Source organism: Notothenia rossii (genome assembly GCF_949606895.1).
Source record: "Notothenia rossii genome assembly, chromosome: 8".
In the NCBI taxonomy this organism is placed as follows: Eukaryota; Metazoa; Chordata; class Actinopteri; order Perciformes; family Nototheniidae; genus Notothenia; species Notothenia rossii.
Window position 1 is genome coordinate 55624484 of NC_136906.1, and position 19271 is coordinate 55643754.

The following is a 19271-nucleotide window of genomic DNA, read 5'->3' on the forward strand; positions in this document are numbered from 1 at the left end:
CAGCTGTCCCTGCAGACATCATCACACATTTACCCCGGGCTAACCTTGTAGCTCAAGTGTTCTCTTTCAGTGCAGAGGATTGGACACGCAGGATGTCAGTAAATCTCTCCATCCATCACAGAGCCTGCACATAAGCCCCTGGAGCCACAAGATATACACAGACATATTAACACATCCTTTTTACAGATTGTATCATCTTATTTAGCTGATATTAGCACCCTGTAATTGGGGCCTTTAACTGAACTTTTCCTGCCTAAAATGACAATGAGGAAAATACCCAGATGACCGTTTAAATGAATCTGCATTTGTACCGTCTTGTTTCAACATATAAATTGTGTAGTAATATGAGTGTCACAAAATACAGGTTAAAATAATTATAGTTATGACGTTGATAACAATTATCAATTGATTGATGAACTAACTGCTGGTTACAGCCCTAATTCTATTATAAATTATCTAACCATTATTATCGTGATAAACAATTCTGTTTGTGACAGTCAAACAAGTGCAGAAAATGTCTGATAAAAAAGAAACTACATTGGCAATTTGGGGAATTATTTTAAAAGACAAATGTAAACGATTGAGAAACAAGCCAATATGCCCGACCACAAAGCGTTGCAAACGCTTGTTATTCTTTATAATGTGCAAAGCCTTGTCAAGCTGACACCCTCCAACACGGAGCTCAGCACACATATCACTTTCAGACAAACTGTTGCTGGTTCAGGCTTGCAGCTGTCTGACAGAGAGCGAGACAACGAAGGAGACAAAAGAAAGGAGGTACAACAAAAAGTAAAGAAACAAAAATCTGGAATTTTGGCAAACAAGAAATGAAAGCAATGAAGCTCAGACAGGTCAACACTGTGCAGTCCACCAAACATGTTCAGACTCTGGATACAACCATCTGATCAAAAGTTGCTTAATAACACATGATGAATGCTCTACTAGTTGAGTTGTCATGTTTTAATGCATTTTCCCCTGGTCCGTCATAGCAACCAAAATGTTCAATTCATACTTGCTGGAGATAATAAAAGCTGACCGTTCCTGAGCGGGCGTCAGAGGGGAGTGGGAGACGGGAATTATTGCTATCTGACAAGGCATGAATCTAAACCAAACTTGTGGTTGCCATAAACAACAAGAGCTATTGCGAGAGGCATCGGGGAAGAGGGTAGAAACATTTCGCAGCAGGAGAGCAGAGTGTGAGCAAGGGGGTGGGGGGGTTAAATACTCGACCTGACCCCGGATGGTTGAGTGTCAGTGAGCAGTTTGGTGGCCGCTGCAGGTCAGCGGTGCAGGTAGGAGCAGGTTAGCAGGAAGTCAGGTGCCCTGAAGCTACACATTGCCCTAAATACAGTTCTCCCTCTGGCCTGCATCTACCATAAGTGTGCACTCACAGACACCCGAGTAAAGCCTTGAGACTGTAGCAGTGGTCTGAGTGTGCATACTTGACTCCAGATTAACACTTTAGGGCTGCATTTGCTGGGCTCTGCTCAACTAGCCATAGTCTTCCAAAAAGCCAAAAAGAGACAGACAGGAATAAAACTACTACTTCCTACAAGAATGGATACTGAAATGTAACTACATTGAGGGGTTACACACAATTCCACACAAACAAAAAACACAATCAAACAACAGATTTTAAATGTAATACACACAGATACAAGCTGTCCTAAAATACACAAGTCTTTGTACAACTATCAAATAATAGTGCAGTATTCGGACCTGATCCTAATCATTTTTATGTTATCCCCCTGCCAAATGATAGATGGACATAAGTGCTAAGGACTTTACTGTATCCACTTTTCAGACTATATATGGATACGAACTCCACAATTTTTACGTTTTCAACTAAACTATATGTCAAGCCAAGCACAGATACATCAATAAAACTTCATACTGTCATTTAAGGAAGGCGTACAGTGTTATGCTCATTTTGAGGTTCGTATTTGTATTTTGTGCCTCTGCTGTGCAGCACCTCTTTTCACCCTCTGTCTGAAACCAGAGCCAAGTCTGCTCTGATTGGTTAGCTGGCCGGCTCTGTTGTGATAGGTCAATCTTTTTCAAACAAATAATCAACATATTAACCACCAATGAAAAATAATCCTTACTCTCATCTTAAACTTTAACATAAATACTTGAGTGTAAAAGACATTCATTGGGAGAATTTCTCAAAAGAAGCAGCCACAACTAATTTCTTCCCCCCAAGTCTTGTCTAAAGGGCTTTCACCTGAAGCCTTTAAACCTGCTGGCACACACTAAACTGACAGGGGCCAAACAGCTGACATCCCAAGGACACACTGTTTCCGTCCATTCTTAAATAGTACACATAAAATGTCTGTAAAAGATCATCTTACAGCGGAAACACAGACATGGTCCTAATACTTTTAACAGACCCATCGGTTTTTTAACTCCCTCTGCAGAAAGTGCTGAGTTGTGGCTTGCCTTTCTCCAAAGCTTTGCTTTATTTGATACGTAGATAACACCCCAAAGGCTTTTGATCTTCTCAAAATAGAAACATTAGGAAACAAAGTACAAGCTAATCTGGGTAAATGGATTTGTGACGCCGAGAACAGGGGCATAAAAATCCCCGCATTAAAAGGTCTCCCCGAAGAGCTAAAGTTACACCTTATCAGTGTGTGTGAGGTTTGTGTGTGATCGCAGATGTAATCCCTCGGCTAATCTGGCAGATCACAGCCACTGAGGCAGATCAAACTGATATCCGACACCATCTTGTCTGACTACAAACACCACAAATAATGGAGGAATATATAGTATCTTGGTTTATGTGTTAGTTAGTATGGCGTTTAGCAAATAAACTCCACAGTGCAGGGGGGAGGACTACACACACACACACACACACACACACACACACACACACACACACACACACACACACACACACACACACACACACACACACACACACACACACACACACACACACACACACACACACACACACACACACACACACACACACACACACACACACACACACACACACACACACACACACACACACACACACAGGCGGGGGGGTCGTGGATGCAGTCTTGGAGGAAACCCAGGCCCTGTAATTCAAACCTGTCATCGCCGAACAAGAGGGACCTGTTTGGTAAATAAGAGAGTGGTTCAACATTAGAGACGCAAAACACCACATCTGCTCCCCATTCTCATGTTGAACAAGAGACAGGGGAGGGGGAGGAGGGAGGGACAGAGATGAAGAAAGAAAGAGTGTTAATAGGAAAACAGAAAATATGAAGGAGGAGGAATAACCGGGAGTGAATGCGTCTAAATGCCTGCAACATAATCCTGTTTTGCCTCTCAGTGCCCACCCAGGGTTTCATTTGTACATTCACCAGGTTCCGTGTACGTTCCCACTGCGGCTACACAACCCTCAGCTTTCACCGCCACCCACAACGGCCCTCTTTCTAATGAAAATGACGGGGGGAGATCCAACATAATTCCGGCGAGGAAAATTCCATGTCGGGAAGCAGAAATTAAGCCTCATGCAAATCAGATTCCCCGCAACGAGATGCTCCCATAAAAAGGAGTTGATATGAGTAAATAATTACTTGCCCACCCCGCCTCTGTGGAGAGGGTAAATATAGGATTATGCAAATGATTATGCGAGGCATTAAATGGTTCCAGTTTGAAATGCGGTGGAAGGCCTGTGGCTTTGGTGTAAAAGGGAAAGAACCACCTCTCTAAAGATGGATCACTTGAGGACAGAAAAAGGAGTTTGCCAACAAAGGAGTTGAATGCCAACATTCTGCTTTGACTGGTTGCCATGAGTCTGCTTGTGTGCAGGTATAGAAAAATAACATGCTAAATTCCTGTCTCCTGTTTGCATCCCCACAGCCAGGAGGGTCTAGTAAACACAAGCCATATCAAAAGGTTGAACATTGAAGCATGGAGACATGTCACAGTAGAGACACTTAATACTAATATGAACCTGAAAATGAGCAGAATAGGGTGCTTTTAAAGAAACCTGAGTTCAATTTAATTTAGTTGTAAGTGCACATTGACACGGGTTAAAAGGGACCCACAAGCCCTTACAGCCTACAGACAAACACACACAATATAGTGGACATAAAAAGGGAGCTTAAGGGTATAATTCAGGTCTGGCACAAACAGTTTGAAGTGTGGTTTCCTACTCAAGTCATGCTCCCAACATTTGTATAGTGTGTCAACAAGTTTGCAGCTTTACCCTCATCCTGCAGTCTCCAGACTCAGGGCTCAAGCTGTGGTATGACAACCGACAAAACCTCAAAAGGCTTCCATCAGTCAGTGACAAGTTGTATTTGCTCTCATTCTGACAACATGCTGGGGTAGACATTACTGGTATAAATACCATGACAGACCTCTATTTGGAGAACATTTCTGGTGAAATAACCTTCTTGTATTTTGTCCAAAGTATTGCCCATTTGTATCCTAGCACCAAACAACCGTGACCCACTCCAGCTGGATACACAATCATCCACACACATACAGAAACATGTGATTTGTACACTGGGTGAACACATGTATACATTCTCTGGAAGTGGAAGCATGTAAGAACGAGGAAGCCAACACACACTAGAAAAAAACAAACCCCAACCTGTCTTACAACACAAAACTAGAGCTGTCCCAATAATGATTTTATCGAACTTATCGTACGATACATGGACATGGTTTTGATTGTTTGTATGCATCGACCTATGATATGATACAAGGAAATGAACATTTCTGTTCATGTCAGCGCCAAAGTGTGGACTGGTACTGGAGAGGAGCCAGTTCACCTCCTGGGCCACTGCCCAAGTGCCCTTGAGCTAGACTGGCTGCCTCCGCTCTGACCTCTCCAACTGCGTGTGCAGTACACTGTAAATGTAAGTGTATTCATGTTCAACATAATAACGATGACTGAACATAACAGCATAACAGTACACAGAACTGTGTTAGCGTGTTAGACAAAACGTGTGTAGTGTGTGTGTCTCTGTGTGTATGTGTGTGGGTGTGAGTTAGGGCTGCACGATATATCGCGTCGTGACGATAATCGTGTTATGCGCATGCATGATATTGACATCGCAGGACATGTGATTATTTTTTTTTTTGGGCGTGCGATATTAAGTTGGCAAATGAACTCAAACAATTATTTTGCTGCTTGCTACAAAAGGAAGACTTGCACGGCTCTCATGTCAGGGCAGTGTTTCACATACATCGATTCATTTGTGGCGGGCCACCACAATTAAATACCGTCCGCCACAAATACATATCGTAAAATAAAAAACAGTAGCCATGAACTCGCATTTATTTTGTTATTTGGGGGGGGGGGGGGGGATGCGTGGGCAACCCGAATAGGTTAGTGCCGTGCCGTTCCCCCACAAATAGAATCAAATTCTGTGGGAAATACTGCAGGGGTACTTGAGTGACTGACATGCAGGATCTGCATGTCAGTCAGATCACAGCAGGATAATTGAGCTAGCTCAGCTTGTTGCTCTGATAACTTAAGATCCAGACGTCCGTGACTAAAATCCTTCATCCGGTTAAATATTGTTAAAAAAATACCAATTGTATAGCATTGAAGTTCAAGAAAGGATGGTTTGCGGACAAAACAAACGGTCTTTTCTTAAATTCCCATATCGCAATATATATCGCAGGGGAAGAAAATATCGCAATGTCAGTTTTTTCCAATATCAGTGTGTGTGTGTGAGTGAGTGAGTGAGTGACAAGAGCTGTATTCAGAGCTCTGCTGCCTTCATGCTGTTGTATGATTGGTGTTTAGCTACGGTATTTAGCGTCCACAGGACCTCCGCTTTTAGGGTTGACGTAGACCCAAACGCCACCCGGAGGTCCCCCGATGTTGTTGCGGGAGCTGCTGCACTAGCCAACGCTGCACTAGCCAACGCTGCACTAGCTAACGCTGCATTAGCAAAAACAAATGCTAATTTTGTTTGCAAAAGGTGCATCGGGCTTCAAACACGTTCCCCTCCACTGGTTTCAACCAAGCACTAAATTCGATGTTTTCCAACCAAATACGGTTGAACTTACACTTCCCCATATTTATTTGTAAATAGATTCAAAGATACCAGAGTTTAGCTGAAGCTTGGTTGGGGAAACAAAGTTAGTGATTACTGGTTCCATGTTGATTTATTTCTATACAAATTGTTGGGGGGAACTGAAAGGCTCTTACCGTACTGGTTACTTTGCAGCCCGGACATTTCCCCCAAAACACATTTAGGCATAATCGCAACACAGAAGTACTTTTCAAATCTGATAATTCTTAAGACATTCTAAATCATATTTAAGATCTTTCTTATTTTTTCGATCATATTTAAGACTTTTTAAGGCCTTCAATTCTGATGATCAAATGCAAGACTTTTTAAGACCCCGCGGGAACCCTGTCTTTAAATGGGTGTCCTGATCAGGGTACCAATACAACAATAGCACGCAATATTTGGCTAACAGATACCAAGTCATTATTTTGAATACATTGACATTTAATCTATATAGAACTTAATATTGACATCGCAAAATCCTATCCCTCCCCCTTACCTGATTCCAGGCGTCTGGTTCTGGAGACGCTCTTGCCAGCGCTGTTGATGGAGGTGTTGGAGACAGAGGGGGGAGGACGGGTGAGCAGGATGGGCATGGGGGTGAGAGTATGTGCAGGCAGAGAGGCAGCAGGGGCAGGATGAAGCCGTCCCAGACCCTGGGCCTGTGCCTGGGTTCTGGAAGAGGGGGCAGTCCTGCTGTCCACAGGGGCAGCACAGGGGGGAGTGGAAGTGACAGTGCTGGCAGCAGAGGGGGAGGGGCTGCAGCGAGTGGGAGGAGGAGGACTGGGACAGGCTGGAGGAGACGTGGCGTTTGGGGGAGGATGGGGGAAGGTTCCTCAGGGAGCTGTTCTGTTTGACCATGCCACCATTCTGGCTGGGTCTGTTTGTTCTCTGGACCACGTGTGATCTCTGCTGGACTTTACACCCCCCGTCCTTTACTACAACCTCCTGGTCTCCATCTGTGAGGCAGTCAGCGGCTGTGAGAGGGTCTTGGCCGCTGCTGACCGGTGTGCTGCTGTTTGAAGGGCCGTTTCCGTTGGCGCTGAGATTATGGTGTCCTCCGTTGCCGAGGGCCACAGAGTCGCCGCTGGCATCGCTCAGGGCCATGGTCCTCTCCTGGCAAGGACACGGTCACTCCTCTGGGGGAGAAAAAAAAACAGAGAAAAGTTAAGGATCTGTTAGGAAGACCAAACAGTGGGTTGGAGAGGAATGTAAACTGTGAGGTGGTTAATATTTATTAGGGATGCTCCGATCGCCAGTTTTGGGGCCGATCGACAGAATCAGTGTCGGCCGATACCGATCGCCGATCCGATCGACAGAATCAGTATCGGCCGATACCGATCGCCGATCCGATCGACAGAATCAGTATCGGCCGATACCGATCGCCGATCCGATCGAGTGGGCGGGGCCAATGGGAATCTTCCATTTAAAGTGATGTTTAAAACTCAGTTAACGGGGCTCATTCACTGGCGCTTCAACAAACAACAACCAACATAATTAGTACATTCAAATGAAGTACATTATTCAAGTTGACATTAACTTTGGAGAATAACACGGGAGAAATGAGCGGAAGCGCTCTCTTTTCCTCTCTCCATCTCCTGACAGCCTGTCAGTATCTCATGCAGCTCACTGATCCAGTAATGAGTGACCCGACAGTGAAGAATAAACATATTTATAACTAGTTTAGCTTGTTCCAGAGGTAGATAAAAAAGCTAAGTGTGTTAGGTCTAACTCTTAGTGTGTGTTTTGCTCCGCTCTCCGGTCCGTCACAGTGGGTGGAGCAGCAGGATTTCTGCTTCACACACGTTGCATACCGCTATTTTATTGTCATTTTCAGACACCTTAAAATAATGCCAGACCGGTGAAGCCAAATGTGCTATGTATCATAAACGTTCGATATCGGCCAATATTCACTCTCTGCCGATCGATCGGTGCTCTCTATAAATTCCGATCGGGAGAGCCGATCACATGACGTAAAATACATGACACGTTTCTATGTGCGCGGCAAGACAAGCTCGCAAAAATGGCTCCACCGGTCTGGCATTATTTTAAGGTGTCTGAAAATGACAATAAAATAGCGGTATGCAACGTGTGTGAAGCAGAAATCCTGCTGCTCCACCCACTGTGACGGACCGGAGAGCGGAGCAAAACACACACTATCACCACCGCTAACCTAAAAGGCAGTTATGTTCAACATTACTTTAAGTCATCTCATTTGTTGGCAACCGCTGTTATTGCTACAAGATTTCGACATTCAGAAGTATGGTATTTACTGAAGAAATGTATGGAGAGATCCACAATATGTGGAACACAGCTCCTAATCACAGACTATATTTCTGGCTTCTATTCAGGCATTCTATTAAATAGGAAGATGCCAAAGATAGGTAGCTTAGCATAAAGTCTGGAGGCAATTGGAAACAGCCTGGCTCTGTCTGAAGCTGAAACATTGTATTATTGTCTGATAAATCCACACAAAAACCACCACACATAAAATGGCAAGTTATGTGGAGTGGTGAGCTGGTTAGACCCTTCCACTAACTTTTTGGAGGCTTGTTGTTGCCAGTAGAGCACTGCTACCAAGTAATTCATATACACAAGTGAAATCACAAATAGTCCACTTTATTTTATTACAAATTAAAGAAACGAGAAATATGCCAAATAATAGCCTTTGGATGTGCTGGTTGGTGAATTGTAATTGTATACGGCTTCGGACGCTTTTACATCATATGCTAATCGAGCTGACAGCCTTCTGGCTCTACCTTTAAAGTTTATCCATATGATATTGGTTTCATGTAACTCTCGCCAAGGGAGAGTCTATGCAGAGGCGTAGTGCTTGGTGTTTGGATCAGGGGTCATAGGTTCAAACCCCGCTGCAGTCAGCATGTCATTGCGTCCCTGGGCAAGACACTTCACCCCAAATTGCTCCTGTGGGGATTGCCCACAGTATTGAGTATGTAAGTCGCTTTGGATAAAAGCGTGTAACAAGCAACAAGTAATGTCATGTAATATGCATATTTCCTAAACTAGTACAATATTCCTTAAAAACAGAATGATGCAAACGTGAATATACGCAATCTATTTTTTCCGGCCCTTTAACTGTCAGTTTTCAAGAACAAATGAGCAATCATTTTGAGATTGAACACACTGCTGCTCCAAACTGAGAATTGAGACACAAAGATCTTCTTTGAGAGAATCCAAATGGTGTTGAATGATGTTTATCTAGTATTGACAAAGTGTGAACTGAACATCAATCTACTACAACAGGGATCTCGAAAGGGAACCTTTTTTTTTTTTAACTCAAAGTGAGCAAGAAAGCTGTTTCATATTAAGAATCCGCTGAAGAGACTGCAGGAGCAAAACTATGGTACAGCATAAACACATTGTGAGAAAAAACATCAGATGAAGTTGTTTTGCAAACCGAGGAAACATTGTAATCTCATTATAGATGCAAAAAATTATATTCAAAGAGGTGCCTGTAACTTCTCAAAAATAGCATTTTCAACAAGGATATGTCTACGCATTAATTACGGTTTAATATTTAAGTACAACATATTAATCAGAATACTCTGAAGAAATGTGAGAAATAAGGTTTTGTGGCTTTGAAGTTGCTTTAACTTTAGAATAAAAATTCAAATATAATTTTTTTTTTTATAAAAGAATGTAAATAACAATATGAAGTTTAACAAGAAAAAGGGCAAAAACAAATTTAAATAAATATCTTCATATTATATTAGAAAGTAATTTGCACATTGCACTTACATATTTAACAACAATACATTGTTAAAAGTTACAATACGGACAGTGGAGTACGAGGATTAATGAATGAAAACCAGAATATTGCTAAATGTAAAGTAACTTTATCAAACAAAGCTTAATAAAGATCAAAGTGACTTTTAACAGCTGATAGATGCAAAGAAAAGTGTAAGTGTAACTGAAAACCCCCATGCTGATCCTGCCTTGCAAAACAAAGGAAAGTCAAACAGACGCTCAAAAGCGTTCGATGGGAAGGAGTTTTTGATGTATTCTGAATCACCACTGAAATATTTGGCAAAAAAGTTTTCTGTCTCCTTATGGGAGTCCCAACATCAAATAAGGGCCGTTTCAGATCAATATGATTTATGAAGCATGACTACGACCCGGCATAAATCTTTGGTGTTTGTATAGATTACAAAGCATGAGACACTCTTGCATTGGAGGCTTAAAAAGATTGTTCCAACAGAGTGAGAACAAACAGAAGGTTCACGTTATGCTACAGTTTCAGCCCCTATATGTGGTACGGCTTGAGTTACAAAAAAACCTCACAGGAGACCGCGATGTGAAAATGTGATTGTGTGCTATTTCACCAGAGAAGGGGGAAGAGTGAGGAGGAAGAAAAGTATGTGTGTCTGCAGCTTTGTGCCATGATATGCTTGACACACTTCAAAAGCGGTTGAGTTGTGTGTCACAGGTAATGCAGGGTTGAGGTGGGCGCTGTTGTTGGAACAGAGCCTAAAATTCAGACTCATGTTGGAAAGAAACCTGATATAAGATAGGAGGAAATAATAATATTATAAGGCTCAAAGACAGACAGACAGAGACTTTAGACATGTTTTATTCAGATATCAAGCCAATCTACGTAAACTTTTGACATTTCGTAAAAGATAAATGTGAATTTGGGCATTTCCATCAACTGGTTTGGGGTTAATGATATACATAATGCAAAGCGGTCAGAAGTTGGCGGTATATGCTACAATTGACCTATGGCTGTAATTCCGCAGTGAACAGGCGTAGAAGAACTAGCAATTGTGAACCGGAAACAAAACGAATCGCCCATCCAATGCATCTTACCTTCTGAAAAAATAAGTGTAAAAATGGTCAGCAAACTACGCATTGATTCAATGAGTGTATTATTACAGCAGCATGCATGTGGTCAGTCATAGCCTTCCCAATACCCTTTTTGAAATGGCGAGTACAGACTACTGACACCAACAATGAAGAGATGTTTTTTTTCTTATGCAAGCAAAGAATTTGGCTGATGTGCTAGTCTTTGCGGTTTGTTCAAATGTTATTGTTTGGCCAAGACACCGGCAACCTTAGCGGACCCTAAAGTAATTTCCTTAAGCTACATTTAGTGACAAGCCTGCACCGGTCGAAATTGTCGCAGAGCGCTGCGCTAAAATTATTTCAACTTTGTCCTCGATTGCTGCTGACCTTTCGACATGCAACCAATCATGTGACTGCTGTGCTAAGCGATGCAAGCTAGCAGGGGAGGCAACCGTGGAAACAAACTAATCTGGTTGTTTTCACCGCAAGGGGTTCCGCCCAACCTCGTGCAAATCGCATTTTGTATGAGATATTTCAAAATGCACATAAAAAGACGAGTATGGAAACATGGCTGATATCTAGGGTTTGTTTCTTTAACTATTTCTGGAACTATTATTTCAGCCAGTTTCTTCAGAAAGACCAGCGTCTCAATTCTGGATGGAACAATTATAGTAGGCAAGAACTACGTTTTCAAATCTGCCAAAGGTCAAATACCTTCCTCACATGTGGCCAGAAGTGCAACATGCCTCAGAGGTTAAGGTCACATCGAGCAGAAATGTCCTGCATTTGGAAGAAGAAGCCGAGTGTATGACCTTAATCACTAATCAGAAGCTAATCCTTACAGAATTTTGTGTTGGTTCACAATAATGCTATTACAATCCCCCAGTATGAATTTCACATTCTGATCAGCTGTCAATACTGCTGTGACAACTGGTGTCCTTACTTTCTAAATATGTAAATGACAGCACTTATTGTGAATAACTCTTTGTTGATGCATGAAGAGCCAAGACTATCTGAGATTCCATCAAGACATAAATCTTAGACTGGAGGTTGATGACGTGGAAAATGTTTGAGATGCTGTGGACCTAAACTGATTACTGCAGAGCTTCAAAACGCACCATATACTGTGTAACATGATTGCTTTGTCCTCTCACAATATCCACTCAAAACCATTGTGACTGAAGCCACTTCAAAATGACTTTGATGTCCAAACTGCAACCTTGATTTGATCACTTACCCTTTCAAGCAACCTATGCACCAGGGTACATACACTTTTTCACCAATGATTTTCAATGACTTTTCCATGACCTTTACCTAATTTTCCATGACCAAATAAATTACTCTTTCTCCGCGGTACCACTGAAAATTGTTTATTTTAACATGGAACAGGAAAATAAGGTCTGTTGTGCCTATCTAAAACAAATCAAATAGTTAGTTTACTAGCTTCTAAAGCAACGCTAAAGCAACTAAAATATTTCACCAGCAAAATACCTCGACAGTTAAATGTCATTTTACATTTCATTACTATACGATACGGTATTTATTATCATTATAGTATTAATATTTCGGCGATTAGATAAAATATAAATTATATTTGATGCAACTTTAGTTACATTTCCATTACTTTTGCAAAACTTTGGGGAAAATATTGTTTTCCATAACTTTTCCAGGGCCTGGAACTAGCATTTTGAATTTCCATGACTTTTCCAGGTTTTTAATGACTGTAAGAATCCTGCACGCATGCGGGTTTACATTTCACCCCAACCATGACCCCAGAAAAAATGTAAGCTCCTAACTATACATCACACTAGCCTGTTTCTCCCGATGCGACCAAAGCGCTCTGTGACACCTCAACATGAGTGAGCGGTGAAACCTGAGCATGACAGCCCCGTTGGGTCAGGGGAGGCTGGGAGGACGGGGTTGAGAAAAGGGGAGGCTAGGGAAAGGAAGAATAACTCCGGAGCCCGAGGAGCTCAGAATAGCATAGTGAGGGAAACCCAGATGAAGTCATTAGTCTGGCTCCCACAGCTGTCAAGAGCCTGTCAGGACTTTAAGAGAGCCTTGAATGGAAACACCAAGGCTTACCGGAGATCAAGTAAGAAAAAAGAATGGCGTGTATATAGATAATATATTTCAGTTCCTACGTAACGGTGTAAATGTGCAACCGAGTGTGCTTTGGGCTGTTTGTGCCTGAAGGAATTTAGCCTGTGTATGCACATGAGTGTGTATGCTGAGCGTTGACAGGCAGGTGAGACATCTAGGGCAGACTGTGCGGACACAAGCAGAGTCTTGTGTCTCCCTTCAAAATAAAAGCTGACAGCTGGACCAAGCTGCACCCTGAACCACTGGAAGCACGGCACTAAATATGCATCTATTTATGCAGGAAATTTAGCAGTTGTTCTTGATCTCAGAGAGACGCCAGAATAACTGAATTAAAGCTAATTCGCAATGCAACCTGGTAGTAATAAACTGTAGCCGAAAAGAAGAAGGTAATACTAGCAACCAAGTAAGAAATAAAGAAGCAAGTGTATTATTGGGTGGATTAGGGATTCCCTCCTACTTTCTAATTTGTTTACCTCATCTTGTAACAAATGTATTCAATTTGGATTGATGTACTTCAACTACAGAGAAATTACTGAAATGGAAAGCCATACCTCATAAGAATTTAGCAGCAAAATTCCACCACACAAGATATACAAGTACAGTTGTTCAGATTGGCTTTGACCTTTGATAAATGTACTGACCTTGAATCCTAAACAATGACTCCCGTTTATCCAACAGGTCAAACTATAGATTTATAAAAATGATTATGTGTCATATCCTGAGCATTTGTACCCTAATATCTGCAGCTTTAAGAGATTACATGTGTCAGTAATGACAGCCACACTCAGCCCCCCTCAAACCCAGATAAATCCTTGGTAAGAAGGATTATTTAACCTTTAAATAAGCCAAGACCAAAAACCAACATGTGTAATGATTCCCACCGGGGTTCGTGGTTTGGACTAACGCAGGTGGTGTCGAGGCGCGTCTTCTGCCGTCTTTCATGTGAAGTTTATGATTATGGGGTGTGAGAGATGGTTAGACCCAGGGCGACAGGCAGCAGCGCAGCACAAGGCAAGGCATCCTGCATCCCTTTAATTAAAGCTAATATGCAGTAATTACCACATATCAGTCAAGAGACGGTTAATAACACCATCACTTCTTATAATAATAATAATAATAACAACGCCAAAAACAACAACAGTCGTCTCTGCTAGGTACTCACACGCCAGACATGGCTCTAGGACACATTCTCTATGTCATGTTTCTGGTTGTCAGGAGAGATTTTGGACATATTTGACCCCCTCTGGGTGCTTTTTCACAGCTGGGCTGTAAAACATTCCAATTTGATGTAGATGGCTCAAGGCTACAGGGAAGTCTTGTAGTAAAATAAGTGAACACAGAGAGGCAACCTGCCGTTCTTCTTTATCATTCCATCAACCCAGGAGTCTTACACAATCATTACAATGACAACTACATTAGTTTCATAATGAGTTGTAAAAACTATGGAACTTCTTATTTAACATTGTTAAAATGGAATGAGATGCTGCAAATGTACTGTATAAAAAAGTACGTCTGCTTTAAAGACTAGTAATAAAAACGTTAATGTAAAAGCTCTTCCAAACGGGTAAAGCGAATACTCTGTCAACTAATATTTACATCAGTGTCATTCCGGTGAAAACAAGAGTTAATTTAATATTGGTTGTAAAGCTGCTTACATTTTGTTTGGCTATACATCTCATTGAACATAAATCCATTATACCTTTCAAACTGTAAGTTACCTATATTAGGTTGATAAGATAAGCAACAGCAACTTCAGAAAATTATGCTTATGTTTTAAGTGGGAAAAGTTAAACAGCAAGCTTTCTTAGATTCTACTGGTGGCGAATTGCATTGAGGACATTGGAGCTACAAACTAGTTTTTACTTTACTAAAAACAAAGTCAATGCCTCAGTTCTATCCAGAAAACGCTAAAGGGAAAAGTCATTTTGTCATCCGTCTCCTCCGCTCCAGGCAAACTACTTGGACAGACACACTGACGCTCTACGACGGAGGCGCATGGACCCAAACGAACACAAATAGCGAATTTGGATTTTCCCAATACTTTGGAACACGTTAACGCACCCTCCCATTGCAGCCTCCTTGACTTCCTCGTCTAAAACGGTAATCTAAATCCGGAGAAAATGCACATAAAGAGCAGGCAAAAGCCGTGTGAAGAGCATACTCATAGTATCCTACCGTGTGTTGTGTTTCCCGATGCTTTGCTCTGGTTATCGACGGTGTTGTCTGCAGCACGCGGCGCTTCGTTACAACCAAAAACAATTAAAGAGTCCTTTGGTTTTAGTAGAAATATCCCCAAGCGTAGACAAACAATTCACCCCGAAAAGGCAACAAGAAGTTTCGGGGAGAGCGGGCTGTTTCTCGTGGGAGTGTGTCCTGCCAGAATGACAAACAGCCACACACACAAGCCCCGGCTCCCTGCTCTCTCCAGAGGCAGGAGGCGGTGGGCTGGAACTGCACCGTAGACCACTGATAGGACAGCCTCGCCGGCTGCTTTAACCAGCCACACCGGCAGGTACCTTCTACCTTCACCACTCATGCGCAATACAAGAGTTTCGAGGCAAAAGGCAGTAGGCCTACGTAAAAACGGGAGTTTGAATTGTACTCGACTAATAACGGTTAAACAGACATAATGGCAAATGAAGGCGAAGGATAACTTTTATTTAACAACCAATTGAATACACTATGCTAATATGCGAAGCTAGTCACACATTCAAAATACAATAGTCCTTTAACAGATTTCACATGCACTGCTGCTTAAGTCTTTTCACCCTCTGTCTGAAACCAGATCCCAGCCTGCACTGATTGGTTAGCTGACCGGCTCTGTTGTTATTGGTCAACCGCTTAGAGGTGCCCCGCCCCTTGAACTATCAGCACAACGTGTCGGAGCCTAGCCAATAGAAGTGCAAGTGTTACGTAGTGATATCAATATTTTGTGGAAGCACTACAATCGAGGCGTTTGAGGCAAGGGGAGAGTGTGGGAGAGAAACTCCCTCTTGTTTGGAATTTTAGCTTTTGTACGTCTACCATTTACTTACAAAAACCTATAAAACACACTACAGGAAAGGGGAAACCCCAAAAAGCAATAGGCCCCCTTTAACTTGTTTGCTTAACCCAAATGACAAGTTAGCTATTCTCGGGTTATAATACAATACATAATGGCCTAGAATAGTTAAAAGACTTTAGGTACAACCTTAATTATACAAAGTAGGCCTACATTTTATAAATCCAACCAAAGTTGTCTTTTAACAACCCTACTTACAGAGATAGCAGAAAGCCTTTAATTATCTGAAATTGGACCACATAATTACTTATTAAGGCCACACCCGTTCTTTAACACATCAGTGTACTTAAATTATAGATTACTGTTCAGATGTGTTGGCTGCTCTTCTAGGTTATCTTAAATAACTACTTTAAGATGCTCTCTATCCTTTCTACCTCCCCACCCAAAGCAACAAAAGCCCTGGGTAACTGTGGTTTCATTCAAACCTCAGAGGAGGGGAAGCTGTCAATGTTAATACATGCTCAACTTAATATTCTCATCATAGAATACGCATCTTCAACTTCTCCACTTATCCAAGTTAATGACACAGCTCTTGAACATATTAGCAATTATTTTTTTCTTTGAAAGGATAAGCGACATACAGCAGTGTTTGGAAACACGGCTAGGGGGGCGCCAGCCAGGTACCCAAAAAATTAAAAAACATTATTTATTTTCTTTTTACTTTTTTTTTTTTAAATTAAAATAATAATAATTGGCGACTCTTTCTCATTTTTGATTGCTTGTTATGTGGATTTGTAGTATTTGTGTCTGTATGTTCAATAAAGGTGTATTTTTGCTAAATCTTGAGACATTGCCACTGTATGTACTGGCAGGGCCGATTTTTGGCATAGACGGTTGCCTAGGGCGCCAGATCTGGGGGGGGGGGGGAAACATTTTTGACCGTTGGCGCTCATCCTAATTTTTGGCCTTGATGTAACAACATTCATAATGAAGTAAATGTAACACCCTTTTCACCCCGATTACACTTTTCATTTGCCCTGTACGATGGGCGCTGTAAGTGATGAAAGTGGGGGATGTCGGCTTATCAGGCGCCCGCAGCTCACAGCCAAAGTGCGAGCGTGGGAGCGAGAGAGCGAGAGAGGGAGAGAGAGAGGGCGCGCCGGTACCGGCGCTGTTGTTATTAAAATCTGGTGCTAGCTGCGCTAACGGATATAAGAAGTAGATGTTTCTACAACCAGGGTGGAAGAGAGCTCTCCTGTCAGACTGAGAGGCTCAGTGAGGTAAAGGACTCTTGAGTGTTTGGATAGTTAATTTTAGTCTAAGTTATCTCAGTGGGTCTCAAACAAATATGTGTTTACAAATTATGTAAACACATATTTCCAAGGCACTCCTTTATAATTATTAGCATAAATAAAAACAGGTTTGAAATCATTCCAATGAGGACAGTAAACCAAAAATATCGTTTAAAGTTGGAGAGATACAAAAATATGCATAAATAAATAAATGTTAACTGGTAAAATAAAATATAAATGAACAACAAAAATAAAATAAGTTACATTTATTTGTTATTGGCTATGGTAGGTTATTAGTTATGTTCACATACTTATTTGATTATTAAAATGTGAACCGATCTTTTTCATATGGGTGTTTAGAGTTGTACCCCCTAGACCTAGTCTCTAGTAATTCAGCTCAAAGTGCACCAGATTGAAGCATTTTACTTTAAAATGTTCAAAGAAATCTTCCCAGGGGTGCATACCCCCGGACCCCCCTAGAGGATGTGACGTCCACCCCCCAATTAAAACATGTTCATACAATACTGAATACATTTGAAGCCAATTTGATGTATATTACCTCTGTCAATAAGTTTCCGTTTTTGTAGTGTATTGGTCTTTTGTAGAGATTTTTCATTTATTCTTTATATATAAAATCTCGCCTAGGGCAGCAAATTGGCTAGAACCGGCCCTGGTACTAGGCCTTAAGAGCCTTTCCTGTGCTGGCAGACACATAGAAACAAATTGGAGGGGCGCACTTTGCACGTGCACACACAAAAAAATGTCACGCGCTCCGCGCTCACATTATACTGGTCCCACGTGCCTTAGCACCGCTGCTATGACTCCATCCTAGGGGAAACACTGTACAGTATAAGGAAACTCAACAAGATACCTTCATACAGGGCATGACATAAATGTGGCAAGATAACTTGATGAAATGAAGCTTCCATTTTTTAGAGCAAAAGCGACTTCTGTTATGACCATGATTAAAGGATTATGAAAAATAGTCTATATTATGCATTCAAGGTCTGCAAAGCCAGGAAGCATGCACACTACAATGCCTGCTCTCATTTAAGTTGACCAAGTTTGTCATTCCCGAATTGTAAACCCATGCTGGGCACAATGCAGAAATCCCATTCAAATGAACCAGTGTATGCTATTAATCTTTTAGTTTAATCAGTGTCCACTGATTGGCTAAAAGAAATACCTCATCTTTACAGACTGCAGACTCTTCTGGAGATGCATTTCCTCACAAACAACTGATTCTTCTCAGCAGGGGAGTAGCTTTATCACAGGGAATTCTGGGAAGGCGGAGGGCCGTACCTGGCTTTAATTTCAGCTGTCCACCAGGATTAGGACACAGTTCATATAGCAAGCTGTAATCATCTGCAGTAGTGAGGCGCTCTCTCACAGCTGGCCCCGGGGCCCGTCAAAGCCTAAGCCATTTAGTGCTTTGTAGTTGTCTCTAATGATAATAACCTGGTACAAATAACTTGTGTAGAGTTCATTGTGTTGTATAGAGAGGCGAAGTCCCGCCCATCTACCTCCGACCCATGGGACCTTATTTCGGAAAAATTATGTATTGAAGTCAATGGGGCGATAAAACGTATCTTTCGATCCCGTTTGAATTGTGCCACGAATTACACATGTCAAAAAATTAAGTTTGTCGAAAAACTGTTGAAATATAAGACTATGAAAAATACGAAACTAGAAAGACTACAATTCCCAGAATCCCGGTCCATAACATACTTCTGAGACTCAGGGCCAGTTCCCTGTGGGTGTAGCAGAGCGGGAGCTGCCTGTGAGTTATTACACCGCCCATCACCAGTCCACTGATGCTGGTCATGTGGTTGGTCAACTAAACACAATGATGCCTTCCTCTGAAATAACAACACAAAAGTATTTCAGCATTAGCAACACTGTCTAGCTTCTTACTTCCACCAAGATCAACATTAAGTTATTATGTGGTGTTAAAAAGGCATCAGAGAAGCTGATTTTGGGTTTAGCTGAGCCAAGGTCTCCCCGCATGGAGCTAAAGAAGGAACCACATCAAAGGCTGCA

General features: G+C 41.8%; 1 protein-coding gene across 3 annotated transcripts in view; it reads right to left on the bottom strand.

The window, feature by feature from the left end:
• The window catches only part of disp1 (dispatched homolog 1), a 112253-nt gene that overhangs the window by 22852 nt on the left and 70130 nt on the right, over positions 1 to 19271 (bottom strand). For 2 of the 3 annotated variants that reach the window (XM_079644631.1, XM_079644629.1), the window contains one exon: positions 6532 to 7171. In XM_079644631.1, coding sequence (XP_079500757.1) covers positions 6532 to 7139 — 608 coding nt within the window. In that variant the 5' untranslated portion in view covers positions 7140 to 7171. Of the gene's footprint in view, positions 1 to 6531; positions 7172 to 15113; positions 15666 to 19271 lie in introns of those variants that run through there. The other variant, XM_079644630.1, reaches the window with a different exon arrangement.